This window comes from Clarias gariepinus, chromosome 19 (genome assembly GCF_024256425.1).
Source record: "Clarias gariepinus isolate MV-2021 ecotype Netherlands chromosome 19, CGAR_prim_01v2, whole genome shotgun sequence".
NCBI classification, from domain to species: Eukaryota; Metazoa; Chordata; class Actinopteri; order Siluriformes; family Clariidae; genus Clarias; species Clarias gariepinus.
The window spans coordinates 6015954-6032091 of NC_071118.1; the positions used below are offsets into that span (position 1 = coordinate 6015954).

General features: G+C 39.0%; 1 protein-coding gene across 1 annotated transcript in view; it reads left to right on the top strand.

Moving 5' to 3' along the window:
• pcxa (pyruvate carboxylase a) overlaps window positions 1-16138 on the top strand; it is a 161294-nt gene that overhangs the window by 32047 nt on the left and 113109 nt on the right. The window contains exon 8 of the mRNA XM_053478152.1: window positions 614-732. Within this exon, the coding sequence (XP_053334127.1) occupies window positions 614-732 (119 nt within the window). The remainder of the gene's footprint in view (window positions 1-613; window positions 733-16138) is intronic.

Here is a 16138-nt window from a genome sequence, read left to right on the forward strand (position 1 = left end):
CCGACTTGGACTGAGATATAATGCCTGATTAATTTGTCCAGGGGGAGTTTATTGTGATTGTTGTGCCGGAACCGGCTGTGTTTCATACACACCGCTGATTGTGGGCTCGAGCTCAGGCACGTGATCAGAGTGGCGTGAAGGTGCGGTCTGCTAAGACAGACCGAAGATCTATTGCATGGCATCTCCATGCAATCTGGGTTTCGGGCTCATGAGAAACTCCTGTGCAGAGAGAGAAAAAAAAAATTGACCTGGTAACAGATTACCTGCTGTGCTCCAGCCTGCTCGAGCCTCGCCTCTTACTCATAATCATGCTCTCAGGCAGCCAGCCAGCATTTTTTAAAGGTCAGCTCTAAATGTTTAATCATCTCGTTGCCTTAAGGATCCGGCAATATTTTTGCTTCTAATAAAATCTGGTCGCTCTGATGTTTCTAGAGAAAACATAAACCTACATTAACGCTAGCAGCGTTGCCTAGCGAATTATTTTTCCAATGTTGTTCGATGGTCTTATGTTTGTTGTTCTAATAGACAGCCTTTAAAACTTTTGTCTTTTTTTTTTTTTTTTAACTCGGTAGTAGTCAATTAGGTCTTTAAACCCCTATTCCCTCTCCCTCAGGTCGGCTACGAGAACGCCGGCACCGTCGAGTTCCTGGTGGATAAAAACGGAAAGCACTACTTCATCGAGGTGAACTCGCGTCTCCAGGTGGAACACACGGTTACCGAGGAGATCACAGAGTGAGTGAAGATTAACACACACACACACATTTCTACATGAGCAGAACGAATATTTTTATCTTTATCTCTCGGCTTGCTTCCCAACAGCACTCGTTCTTAAATAGGTTGGAACAAAATTAAAACCTGCTTAATTAAATTCCCTTTGCATTCTGTGTAGGCGCATTTAAATTGTATTAAATTCCCCATGAAGTAGCTTCTTAAATTTATTTCAAGTCAGATGGACGAAGTGTTCAAGTGCGTCATGGACTTCAACGACGCTAACTAGCATTAACATGGTGAAAAATGTTTAAAAAACACTTATACACTATATTAATAAAATATTTACAGTACAAGTCAGAAGTTTGGACACGCCTTAATATTCCATGCATGATCGTTCCTGATTTTTATTTCTGTCTACATTGTAAAACAGTGCTAAATGCATCCATAATATTCATTAGTCTTTGAACAATTGATATTAAGATGCGTCTGCTACTTATCCTCTGTAAAGCCTCCATAATGGCTCTAATCTGTTTAATTGATTTCTGAGGCTGGTAACTTTAAATGAACTTCTCCATTGCAGCCGAGGTAAGTTCTGGTCTTGCTTTTTCTGGGATGATCTTTATGAGAGCCAAGTCTTCATTATGGTGCTTGATGGGTTTTGCAAATGCACTTGATGCCGTTTTAGCAAAAAATCTTGCAAAATATTTCAGAACAGCTGACCTTGGTTTAACCTTCAGCTGACCTTCGTGTCTTGCTAGCTAGAAGAATGATGGATATGTAGAACCTCGTACTGTACAGAATATTTCGTCCCAAAAATTGCACGCACAGCAGTTTGAAGGGAAGCAGTTGACTGGTAGTGGCCACCTTGATGGCAGAGCACCGGGGAAGCATCACAATGCCGCTCAATGTGATGTCGCTCAAAGTAATTAGCCACTTTTTCGCATAAGTTTAAGGCATCATTACGGCTGACCTGTTTGAGGATGCAAAATTGCGGTGGGATTTTTGATCTCTCAATGTCTCGATCACATTCCCCATCTTTGGTGACACTAAAAATCCCCTAGGTGGAGGACATCAAAATCCACTGGGTGCATTAACCTAAAATAAGAGCCCATAACCTTCAGTGCAAGTTAAGCTCAATGAGATCTAAATCTGTTCCGGGTTTCACATGTATATGTGCAAGGGTGAATGAAATGAGCAAAATCTCATGTGATCCTTGGAACAAGAGGGCCCTTTACACACTATGCAACATGGGCCTGATGTCATAGTGCTTGGGTCCTAAAAATGAAAATGACCAAAGAATATTTCAAAGTCCTAAATCTAATACAAATACAATTTTAATGATATTGAGGACATGATTTAAAAAGAAATTACGGTGAAGATCATGTGGAATAATGGTATGAGTTTATAGTTTTGTAATATGTCAAAATTAGTTTTATTTGTATGTTTAATTTTTATTTCTAATGTGCTTTTGATCTTAAACCTGCCTGTCACATTTTGCTCGTATGTCAGTTGACTGACTGAGGCAACCCGGTGTGAGAACTCCTGATCTGTCCATATCGTTCAGGTGACTGCTTTATCAAACACACCATCTCATGCCACACTAAAGGCTTGACATTTCCATCCTTGCAGCCACTTTTTCTGCACTTGAAAACCCTGGACACAATATTCACTGACGTTTTGTCAGCCCGCAATTAAAGTCGTGTAACTAGGAGATGATTTTCCGAGCTCTTTCTCGGTAACGTTATAATCCACCTCGTGAAGATATGTTGCTCGATTTGATACGTCCACGTTAGGAAGCGGGATGAAGTTCCAATTAGTAAACGAGGTAATGAAATCCTGCTGTTTGAAAGGATTTATAGCTTTCCCCTGCTTCCTGAGGGGGAAAATTAAGCAGGGGAAGAAGTAGGTCTGCAGTGTCGGTGGATCTCGGAGGAAACAATATGGATATAAATATCTCTCCTCTGCTCCCAGACTTGGAAGAAGGTGCAGAACTGTTTTGCGTGTCTCTGCGTCTCTATGCTGTGACGGGCAGGCAGGACTTGGCGGCGAAGCAAACCGGTTTTGGCAGAGATAAATTGGTTAAGTAATTATTAAATGTAAATGTATGCTTATGTGACCTTTTTAAGCTTTAGACCAAAAGATCATAAATGACACCTAAATTCACCACCTGGACGAGCCATTATTTTTAACATGACCATCATGCCTTCATCTACAGCCTAAGTGGTCGGAGGTTTAAACGCTCATTATGAACATAAATGTCATGGTAATATTAGGCTTGCAGTGATTTTTCTTTAAACTGACCTTTATTTTTGGGACAACATCTTTTAACAGGGATCTCGAGTCAGGTAGGCTTTTGTCACGGTGAAACAAAACAATGTTCTTTCAAGACGAAGGTGCTACATGCATCATGAATTTACAACATAACAAACTAACTAGCTATCTAAGTAACCTAATTAGCCAGCTAGCTGGGACAAGACGGGTTGAAACGAAGTTTACAGGGAACTAAGTTTTTTACAAAAGACAACACGAAGTGCAAACGAGCAACAAAGTGAAGATGCGACATGACATTACAATTTAATACTGTGTGGTAATGAGATGAGGTAGTGGAGGGAGAAACGGTAAACGTTCTGTACAGTAAGTAGCAGTAGGATAGTTATTGCAAACTAACAATAAATATTGTGCAAAAGAGCATTTACAGTTTGGTATCTACAATAGGTTTATGGTGTAGGTCAGTGTTTGAGCCATCCCCATTGAGACTGGACTGATAAATCTACACACACGCAGTCACGAGGATGGCTCATGGAAAAAAGCTGTTACACAGTCTGGGTGGTACCTCGGCGTATGAACTGCACACCTTAAGAACTGAGTTTTTCAAGAAAATTGCTTCGGCATGCAAAGCATTTTTGGCAAAGCCAATCCGAACGCAGGCCAAGTTGCGAGAACATCCGGGAGTTATTCAAAACTTGTTTGGGTCAGTGGAAAGCCCAGCGAGGTCATCTTGCATTTTGTGCACGATTTGAAGAAGGCCTACTGTAGCACCATGGGGCCCAAGAGTGTTAGCTAGGACAGGAGCAAGAGTAAGACGGAGCTGCTTTCAGTTTTGTTTTTTAAAGCAGCTGGCACCAAGTGGAATTAGACATTAAACCTCACTTAACCTTAATTTATATTTCATATTTAAGTTTTACCCCAAAATACGTATTTGTAATACTTCTCTGTGCCAGCATGAAAAGGGTGTGTTTGACGGCAGTACAATTGGAAAGTCCAAGGAGCTCCGTACAGATCTAAGCATGGTAGATGGTCTGCACAAGTCAGAAATGGTCTTTTAGATCTTCAACAACTGCAGACCCCTATGATCAGTTCAAACCATTGTATGCACAGATTGTAAAGGGTAGCCATGTTGCCAAAGTCTGGAATAAGACTATGGAAGTGGTAATGCCTACAGGTAATGCCTGTAACGCTCTTGTACGTCACACCTCTTCTGGATCAGGAATGCAAGGTATGCATTTTAAAAGCACACACTGAGGTGGTATGCAAGCGTGGTGGATTCAGTGCGAATAACCAAAGGTGGCATGTCAAGAGGTCTTAACAGCTTTATAGCACAATCTGTGTGAAGGCGTCTTCTGAGGAAAGCAGTGTATGTCATTTGAGGGTGCTTTTTTAGTAGATTTGAACAGTATTCTCAGCAGCAACCTCATTTCCCCTCTTGTCTGTTCCAACCACTCAGCATCACCAGGATACAGTTCAGACCTAAACCCCCCCCCCCCCCCCCCCCTTTTCTCTCTGGTTCATGCCTTAAGCTAGATTTTTTTTTTTTAAATGCTTGAATGATTCATAGTTTACGGTGGGCCTAAAAAATAAATAAAACACATTCCTCTAAAACTGCACAGGTACTAGGACAAGACTTAAAATGAGGGCCAAAAATGTCTTTCAGGGAGCCTGGAGAACTACTCATGACTTTTAACCACAGGCACTTATAAGCACCAGTGTGGATGGATGGTTGGGTGGAAAATTTATGAAAGTGAGTGCAGTTCAGGCTGAATAGACCAGCTTAAAATGTTTTAAAAGCATTTTTAATTTGGTGCAGAAGTGAGGTTCCAAAATTTTGGTGCAACATAGAAGGCCTCCGTACCAATAGAACAGATGCTGAAGTTGGGTTGGGAAGCTTTGAATGTCAAAGTAATATTTTTAAGTCTATTCAAAGACCATGCCAGTGAAGATGAATACACAGGAAAGAGATGTGTACAGTGGATTTAGATTGTGTAATGATCCATGCTGTGTAGTTTTTAATGTGTTGATATTGTTTATGTGAGCTGTGAAGGAGTGTGTTATCCAGAATAACAAGAAGGCTGTTAAACATGGGAATGGTTTATCCAGCAATTGGTTATTTTTAATGGGACACTCTTGAATCCCCATGGAATAGAAGTGGGCTTAGTAGACATACCTGCATATCAGCATAACAGTGAAAATGAATGATATTGCCAAGAGGAAGGAGGTAAATGATGAAGAGGAGTGGCCCGAATACAAAACCCAGTGGGACCCCTTGGCAGACTGTAGAGCTCTCTAACCTGTAGTTTTATATTTGAATGAATTCTAACATCAATGAGGTATGTAGCAATCCACTGAAACTTGGTGCCATGGACTCTAGTGCTAGCCAGACATTCCTAAAGAAATTGATAGTACATGGTATGAAATGCTGCACAAATATCAAGGAGAATACCTCGGAGTCAGCAGCACAGGGAAGGTCTGTGTTGATTTTAACCAGGGCAATTTCTGCCATGTTTGGGGTGAAAACCTCATTTGGGGTTGTGTAAAAAGGTTTGTTTCAAGGTGAGATTGGACCTGGGACACAACTACCGGTAGTTATTTAGGTCATCTGAGTCCAGGCTATCCCCCCCCCCCCCCCCTCTTTTTTTCTTTCAATGTCTAACAAAAGCAGCTTTCAGAGATAGGGTGATCTGTTCCTGTGGAAATAGAGCTAGTGATTATAGAGGTTATCAAGCGGATGATGGAAGGCGTGCAGGGTTTAATTATACTTGTGGGGACAGGATTCGGTTGGCAGGTGGAGGAATTGGATTTGGAAATTAGTTCAGAAATGCACTTTTCCCCTCTTCCTTTTCACCCGTCACTTGAGAGACTGAAGTCACAGAGCAGAGTGGTTGCTGATGGACCAAAACATTGCAGAAAGAGCATTTTTGTATTGAGGTTCTGTATATGTTTAGAATAGATCAATTTGTGTATAGTAAGTCTGCTCTTGATGTGTAGACTTGAGACATTGACCTAATAACTTCAGCTGCAGAGTTCAGGTATGAATCGACAAGCAGTCTGGGTAAATGTGAGTGTGTTTTCAGAGGTGCTAAGATTTTGAGGGCAGACGGTTATTGGATTATAATAAGTATTCAAGTGAGAGAGCAGGGTTTGAATTAATTAAACTGATGAGACCCACTGGATTATCATTTTTTTTTTTTAATGTTGCTAGATAACATGACACGCTGCGTATTTGATCTAGACAGGGGTACAGTAAGTAGGTTAGTGTCTAATTTGGGGACTGAAATGGGTAATTCAGCCACAGCAATATTACATGATATGACTCCAGATGAGCAGACTAAGTCCGGGATCTGACCTTTTGGTGTGGGTTGAGAAGTCGACAAATGATGGCGAGATCAAAGCCGTCTAAGATTGCATTAGAATCCTTGGTGGAAGGGATTTGCATATGTAAACATACCCAGGTGGAGTAGCTTAGTGTATCTCAGAATTGGCTCATTGTACAGCTGCTAGGTTTCTATGAGGCACAAAAAGTCCAATTCATGATCCATAATGAAGCCATTAGTCAAAGGAGCTTGCTTCGTGATGGACAGAATATCTAAGCGAACTAGTTTATGGCAGTCTGCATTTCCAATTTAGATGGCAAAAGGAGTTGCTTTTTATATTTTTATAAAGGATGCTTGAAATCAGCGGAGCAAATAAGGGCTGATTGTTTCACTGTTATTGCTTAAAGTAATAAAGCGATAAATTTGTTTTGCATGACTGGGAATCCCCCCCCCCCATGAAACGGGAGATCTCTCTGTATTTCCTATTGGGTCTGAAGTCAAAAGTTCAGACCCGAAGTACCTCAAATGTCTAGTCAGCAAAACTAATGGGATAATTGGTGTATTAAGGTTTACTTTGATAAATTCAAATTGAGCCTTAAACTTAAAATAATCACTATTATAGAGCAGTTAGTTCTGACCAAGTAATTTGGTTGTATGGGAGACATTCCCGTCCAATCAGTGCTGATATAGAATATAATGGCACTGGGACAGTTGAGTATACTTGTCACAGGTGTTCTAATTCTTAACCCCTTAACAAGGGCACTATTTAATGTGTGGAACAAGGAGTTCTACACTACATGATATCTAGTTTACTAGCTTTCCATTCACTATTTGTATTCATAGAACTCTCCATAGGCTAAAAAAAAAAAAAAAACTTGACTGACAGAACACAGATGTGGTGGGAAAGTCCAGCAAAATGGTCCTGTCTTAGATCCTGAGGGTGAATTCCCCAGCTGTCTCCTGTGTACGAGTGCATGAAAGTGTGACAGAAAGCATGTCTATGCAGGCTATAAACAAATAATAATTAATGCTACTAGCCAGAAGCCACAATAATGTTAAAGTGGAGCGGCTGTGGCAGTGTTTGCCCGCGAGAGGTGCGCCTAGATCGCTGCACATCACTGTGGTCTACTAATATAATATATATATATATATATATATATATATATATATATATATATATATATATATATATATATATATATATATATATATATATAATTTACTAGCAATAAGATCATTTAGGTTACTTGTATTGTAAGTATTGCCTTTACTCCACTTAATATTTTTAGAGATTGCAGTGTTTTTGGGAGTCATTGTGAGTTGCATTCAGATCACCATGATTTTGTGCTGGGTTACGGTAACCTAGTAACTGGCCATATAGAATATTTGTATCAGAATTTAAGGTTATTTAAATTTGGTTGTATTGATGACAATGTTTTTCATTTGTATGTAATTGGCACACCACTCAAGGTCTTGTATTGCCATTCGAACAGGTTTGCATTGTTATAACAGTTTCTAAAACAATCTCAACTCCTTCCTGTAACCTTAATACCTGATAAGTAGGAGTAATTAAACTAAGGCAGTGTTGGCTCTTTGGGAGATGAGGGGGAAAAAATTGTAGGCTTAATTGGATCCTTGCCTGCACACACTCGCGGTACAGATCTTACCTATTTGTGTGTGTATACCTGAAAGGGTCAAACCGTGACTTGTGATAAAACGTCTCATGGATGGAAGCGTAAAAACTGGAGAAGGAACTGTTCTGCCGTCTCTTTTAAACTCTGTCCCTGTACATAACCACTTCTGTACAAGTAAAAAATTATACTCTTGTAAATGCTTTTTTTTTTTTTTTTTTCCCCTCCCCCCTCGCTGTTAAGAACCATTTCCAACAACTGCACAACACCACTTCCTTTTCACTACTGGGAACACGTGTCTGGAGCTTTATACCTCGTCAACAAACGCAAATGCGCGTCCGAGATATTAGTTTCAGTTCTGTCTATTTTGGCGCATACCGTATAAGTAAAATAGTTTTCTCTGACTAATGAGTTGTCGGTCTTATCACCTGATCAAAGCTGTCGAGTCCAATTTGGCATTCTCTGACCAAGTTTGAGCCCCAGTGAACGTAAACTTCACCAATATGTAACTTTGGCAATAGAAGGTTAAAAAGCAAGGCAGTCCTTTTGAAAATTTCCCTCTGTTCATGCTGATCTTCAGTACCCTTTATTAGAACTTGCTCCATATAATTTAACTGTAGCGTTAATTGGTACTTGATATAAATAAAATTTATACGTTAATATTACAGGCAGGAAGTATTCATACCCCCTGAACTTTTCCACATTGTCATAGACCAACTTAGTGACGCATTTAAGTTAGGAAATGCTATTTTTTTTTTGTTGTACTATTAGTCATGTATTCCATAAATCTGGCCCTTATGGAAGAGTGACAAGAAGAAGCTGTTTAAATGTTAACTAGTCCTGTTTGCAGTTTCATGTGGTTTGACGCAAATGGGACTTTTTATGGTTTTTCTTTCAACAATGGCTTTGTTCTTGCCTCTCTTCCATAAAGGCCAGATTTGTGGAGTGCACAACTAATAGTTGTCCTGTGGACAGATTATCCCATCTAAGATGTGGATCTCTTCAGCTCCTCCAGAGTTACCATGGGCCTCTTGGTTACTTTTCTGATTAATGCTCTCCTTACCCAGCCTGTCAGTTTTAGTGGACGTCCATGTCCTGGTTGGCTTGCAGTTGTGCCATACTCCTTCCATTTTGGGGTGATTGATTAAACAGTGCTCTGTGATTGTTCAAAGTTTGGTTTATTTAAAAAAAAAAAAAAAAACTTGTTTAAAACTTTTTCCACAACCTGAAAACTGACCTGTCTGGTGTGTTCCTTGGGCTTCATGATGCTGCTTGTTCACTAATGTTCTCCAACAAACATCTGAGGGCTTCACAGAACAGCTGGATTTATACTAAGATTAAATTACACACATATGGACTCTATTAATTAGATGACTTCTGAAGGCAACTGGTTCCACTGGATTTTAGTTAGGGGCATCAGAGTAAAGAGGACTGAATACAAATGCACTATGTTAATTTAGTTTTTATGCCATTTTGTGTTGCCAGGATACGCAGCAAGGTAAGTGCGTTAGTGCAAAGTAATGGAGATAAATACTAAAATTCGGATGTGCATCTAATGTCGCAAATTAGATCATATGACTGTGCCATGACTGTGTAGTGGAAAAGGGCACATAGCACTATACTTTTCAAATGTAATGCAGGTCTGTATTCCCGCAGGAGCACAGACTCTATAGGTTTACAGTAGCAGTTTATTAAAGGTTCTCCATTTTACGGTTTCTTGAGCAAGTTAACACTGGCCACAGAGCTCCTCCAAAGAGTGTGTTAATGCCTCAGATAAAATGCCCCTGAGAAGGTGGTTTTTCATACCTCCAACTTTCACTCCTCCAAATGCGTTGTTTCACTGGCTTTGTAAATGATTCCATCAGAGAACAGCAGAGCTCCGCAACAGATTTTTAAAAATCTGTTATGACCCAGTGGAATATAAAAAAAATAAAATAAATAAATGGCAAAGTGAATATTGCATAATGTGTCCGTTTGAAGTTGGTTATTCTGCTTTTTTTTTTCTTTATTACTAAATCTTCATTTATAATACATTTAATAGGGTAATAAACTTGTCCAATAAAATATTAAGTCATTAAGGTAATAATAATGTGAGCAGTTTTGACGGTTACATGACTAGTTTATCCCTTATGTCGGTTAACATCACGTTTGTGTTTATTGGTTGTTTGAATTCGATTCCGTTGTACTAGTACACCTCAGTAAACCTAAAATAAAGACTAAGTAAACCTTAAATATAAACAAATAGAATTCTGACCATTTGATGTATAAAGTATTGAAATTAGTTGTTTTAGCTGGACTTGGCTATAAGTGAAGTCTGAATATTAGCTTCTTATAATTGCAAATATTATATATTAAAGACTTAAAGTCCTGGCAAAAGGCTTTAACAAAATGTATGTATGTAAGTATAGTGTGCCTGCATTCACTAGACCGGATGTCGCTGCTCCGATCCTGCCATTGGGATTTGGCTTTGAAACTATTGCAGTATTGATGACGTGTACATATGATTCCTAGCCTTGTTGTGATTTCAGTATTGATCTAAATCAATAAACATGTAGTGAATTAAACTACAAATTAATAAGAAGAATGTGGATGCAGAATGTTCAGGCATGCTGGCCACCATGCATGATGGGTAAATAACTTCAGGCCCTTCTCTTCTTACCCTGATGCGTGGGTCAATCTGGACTCATCAGACCACATGCCTTTTTTTTCCATTGCTCCAAAGTCCAATCTTTGAGGCTAATCAGGAAAAAGCTTCAATCCCTTAGCAAACAAACAAGTGGTTTTTTTTGTAGATAATTAAATATGCTTAGTTGTCTTTGCTCAATGCTGCTCTATATACTGCTGTTTTATTTTATTTATTTTCTATTGAAGGTGTGGTGAAGATGAGAAATAATGACCGAGAAAAAGAAATTGAAATTAGTCTTTCTGCTTGAGAAACTTTTTTTAAAATTATTTTTGCTCTTAATATTGTGAAGTAATTATACCTGATATAATGCTACATTAAATAGTCGAAATGATTGAGCTCATTCCCACTGATGAAATGGAAGGTAAATCCTGATAGCAGATCAGCATTCAGAGATTTATACATAGGCCCTGAGGTGCATTTGTATGCTGATGGCCTCTTCTTGCTCTCCCCGTGACTGTTACAGCGTCTGTGGTATGACCTTCATTTGGTTACAATAATTAAGAACAATTACCCTCGGCCACTCTGTCACTTTCAGCCGGTGGAGCGGTAATGGTTGATGCCAGCTGCCCAGAAAATTCCCATCATGTGTTCACAATAACTAATTTTACTGCCTCCACCTGTTTAAACATGCCAGGACCAACATCTCTCTCTCGGATTCTGTCGCTCCAGCTGCTCCCTGTTGCTCCATCATTTGGCGCATTTACATATGCGTGACTGTTGTATTCATCTTGCAGTCGGCGCTGATGAGAGCTGCCTAAAAAGTGTTTGAATGTGTAATTTTCGGATGTTCTATTAGTCACAAATCTAGTCTGGCATTTACAGAATAACATCCCCTGCTTGTAAAGGAGGAGGGGAAAACTAATGGATTATATTACCAAGTGAATATTAAGCTATGTGGACGTGTTTAAGTCTCTAGTGCGTTCAGGTTTTTTATGCACGTTTTATTTATGTATTTATTTTTTTTATTTATGTACTTTTTTTATTTATATATATATTTTTTTATAAAGATGTTTGACAGGCAGTCGCATGGTTACAGAAAGCGTAACCATGCTTCCTGTAACCCACCTGGCCTAAAATCAAAATCTCGATTAATTGAACATTTTAACTCGATTACAATTAATGAGCGATTATTTTATTTACTTTTTTGCCCTCATTGTTCACTGACAAGTTTTGTATAGTAAATATGCTCACATATTACAAATGAGAGATTTTAGATTTTTGCTCTTGTTGCCTCAGTGTTTAAGCTCTCCAGGCTCGACATGTTGGCGGAATAACGTAACGGAGCGGGGTCACGTGACTCCACACGCGGTAGTGTTTTCAAAGGGAAAGTAATTTAAATAATTGACCTGGGAAAATTTGATCGATTATAGGTTCAGAATGTCGATTTCGATTAATTACCCAACCCTAATACTGACAATAAAAAGCTGATATGAAGAATTGATGTGACTGGAGATTCAGGACCTGTCTCTTCTTAGCATACAAGTCAGTGTGAATTCCTTTTAAACCTTTCGCATCACTGTATAGTTTATTTTTTATATATTTAGGAATAAGTGCTTTCTGTGTACTCTTTAAACTGATTAGACATTAGGATCTGCCTGTTCTGTTTTTGTTCCGCTTTAGGTGTATATGAACTTTGTAAAAATCTGATTACGCATTCCCACTTGTCTATACCTCTTTAACCTGTATATAGGCTTGTGGTGGGCATGGAGCCTGGATGGGGTGCCGATCCATATTAGGGCACACGCTTCTTTGCACACTACAGCCAATTTGGGGAACACCAGTTAGCCTAACCTGCATGTCTTTGGATTGTAGCAGGAAACCAGATAAAACCCACCAAGCATGGGGAGAACATACAAACTCTATGCACGCAGACTCGAGGCGGTTATCAGACCCTGGCGATGCAACGCATCAGCGCTAACCTCTAAACGGTCCATTTAGTCTACCCATGCTACATGGTTTTACCTTTTTTACAGAATTCCCCAAGACACAAATGATCATATTGGGTAGATTTCTTTGTTTTGGTTTATCCTTGGTTTTAAATTGTATAAAAGTTTTTTAAGCCAGAGAACTTGAAGTCCCGCTACCCAGCTCATGAGCCGACCCCCTGAGGAGACGTTCTTGATTTGTCTTGTCATACAAGTGCTGTGCTTGGGGGGGAAAATTATGAAACGGCAGAATCAGCTTGAGGTAGAGTTGATTTATCTCACATTTGCTCCTTCTTGTTTCTGTACAAAAAGTATTGTTTATTCCCTGACTGCTAATTTAATTCTCTCCCAGCCACCGTGTTTTTCTATTCTGCCAGCCTGTTATTTCCAATATTATAGCTATCAGTCATGTATCTATATAAAAAAAAATAAAAAAATTGTCATATAGCAGATAAGTTGTGTGTATCCAACATGGCTGCTTATTATGAACGATCTGACATTTCTCTTTATACTACCGGGACTAAAACGGAATATTGGGAACCGTTGGGTTTGCATCAGTTTGCGGTCACTGGCGGATTTCTTAATACTCCGAGCAAGCAGGCGCTTGGCAGCTGGCAAAGAGAAAAATATGAGTCGGATGACACAGTCTGTCAGCTGCAAGTACGGTAAATAAAACCGGAGCAAGACAGCTGAGCTGCCGAACTGTCATATGTATAAGTGCAGTTTGGGCTACTTAGCATCACTTGCCATGTACCAAACGGTGTACTTTTTCTCAATTGGCTCGTCTCAATTTTCAGTGCTGCACTTTTTTTTTTTTTTTTTTTTTTTTCAACTGCTTTTGATCAAAGTTGCTTTTTTTTTTATTTTTATACCCGTTAAAGGAAGCTGTTGTCTTTAATGCTCGATCTACAGTAGGCAGTTTTCTGCGTTCTCAAGTACCTTGAAGTACTGACTTAATGGTGTTCATGTGCTTTTTTTTGTTTCACCATGACATTTAACTTTATTTTAGTATTCATTTAAAAATCCATTTAGTTTTATATTGGCTGTCAGAGCAAACAATTGACTTTGTAAGGAACCTCAGACTATGGACCATGCTGTTATAGGAAAATGATCCGCACTGATGTGGTGCGATATGTCCTGAGGCAAAGCAGAATTAGATTATTCTTGTAGAACGGTGCAGTCTGTTATACGGGTTATTCTGTAATTTATTAACGAACATGCTGCATTGCGACGTCTTACTACTTTTATATTTAATGTTGAACGTTGCAGACTGAGACAAAATGCTTTGCTGTTGCTTACATTATAACAGCTGTGAACACGTTCTTGTATCAGCTACTCTATTTACCTCTTGCAAGAAGTAAAAAAAAAAAAAAAAAAACATCTGGAACCGCAAACGAATCTATTCGGAAGCTTTCCTGGCTCTGGAGGGTTCTTCCTTAAATGTTAGACATCTACTGAAGGAAAGAAAGCTTCATCGTATCAATTATACATTTTCTTTAATAAATCAGTGTTAATTGTGCAAGTACTATAGAAGTCATTTAAGTTTTAGAACCAACAGGTCACCTTTGCTGCAGCATCAGCCAGTATCATCAGTACCACCTGACTTGGGCACTTCATGATCCAAGTGATTGCAAGACACTTGGTGCAGATCTGTTGCTAAAATTGACCTGCCTTAAGTTATGTATGAATTATACCTACAGTACACAGCAGAATCGCTGGTCATAACAAAGGCACCAGTAGGCAAAGAGCCCTGGTCCCTATCTGATCAAACACCTATGGGAGATGCACTGGACCAATAAGTCCGACCCACGTAGACCCCACCCTACAGCACCCAAATGATCTGCTGCCCCAATGTGCTGGTGCCGGTCACCATGGAACACCTCCTAGAGGGGGCTACAGCTGCCCCAGTGGCACAAGGGGAACCCAAATCCTTAGGTGGTTTTAATGTTCTTGGTATGTTAGTGTAGTGATAGTCCGGGGCTTTTTATTGTTTTTTGTTTAATAAAACTTCATAATGAAAAATATCATTAACCACGTTGGACTGAAATGTTCAGGACACTTTGACTGGATTGTTGTTCCGAAACAGTAAACGTGACAGATGTATTAAAAGATCAGAAATTTAAAAGAAAAATAGTCTGCAAATGCTCGAGACTTATTTTATAAGAAATAAATATTTATTTTATTTATTTATTTTTTGCCAAATGGCCTGCCTTACTTCTCAAATTTTTGCTTGTCAGAACTGCGGTGTTAAGCGCGTGGCAGAAAGCAGCGGTGTACCGGAACGGAAGGAGATTTATGTAATGCAAAAACTGCTTGAAATAGGTTATTTCAAACAGGAGATGCGTTTATTGAACGTCAAGTGACTTTCTCTTTTCTAAAATCCCAAAACAAATGTTTTCCAGCTGTTCTCGGGTGGTGTCTAGTTGTGGCCCTGAGATAATCCGTTTGCTTCAAATCAAATCGTACAAGCTCGTTTATATTACATGCTTGTTAAATAAACACGATAAAGCCATGACACAAAGCCTTTCCTAAACAATAAGGTGGTTAATCATCTAAATCGAGCCTGGCGCTTTAATAGGATCCTTTCAAACATGCCTTGACATGTCTCAGGAACGGGCATGGGGCAGCTGCATTTGGTTGTTTTTAGGTTTTAAATGCTCCGTACATTTTAGCAGTCAATTTGAGCTTTGTTGATTTAGTAACAAAAATGTAAGCGCCAAATAAAATAGGCTAATGTTCTTTATCCATTAAAGCTCCCATTTGTCTGTTTATTGTGGATAATCATTGAAGATTAAAACATGTGGCTTTGCTAACAGCTAGTGGCAGTCTCTATGCAACAAACAAAACGGCAAAAAACCCTTTCTCTTGGCATTGTGAGGAACAGCACTGAATACTGTATGGCTTATAAAAGTGTTGGTTTGAAAAAGTGGAAATGGCAGCAGCATCAGTCATAATGTCATAAAACTTGTAAAACTATAACTTCAACTTTTAGTAGAATATTTTGCATTTGAGATTTTAGAATTTCTGTCGGTTTAAAATATAGGCCTGTATCAAGCAAGGAAAACAGCTAAGGGGATTTGAAGTGGCGACTGGAATCGGATTAAAAATCTCTCCAACACCTTATTAAAACCAGAGATCACTTAAACGGTTAAAGTAGCATCGTAAAAGAAATGGAAAAATCTAATTCAAATTTTGTCTCAGTCATACACAGTACGATATGCAGTGAAATGCTTACGACCGCCTGTAACCTTAAAATTTAACAATTAACAAGAAATAAGGAGAAATAAAAAAAGAAATAAATAGCTAAACTATACATTAAGTAGAACAAAATATAAAGATTTTCAAAAATATGAGATATAAAATCTATCTGTACAAGACGAAATTAATTTAAATGGAAATTAATGAAAAATGTTCAGAAGTGTGCAAATGTGCAATGTCCATGATTGCCCGGTCTACAGTCTACTGGGGTTTGCATTTCTGTGCAGTGTTGCATAAACGCGGAGATGATTAGTCCTGTGCTAATCTGGTTTAGAGACCGTATCGCCTGCGGGAAGAAGCTCCTCCCCAGTCCATTTGTTGGCCTTCAGGGAGCGGAAG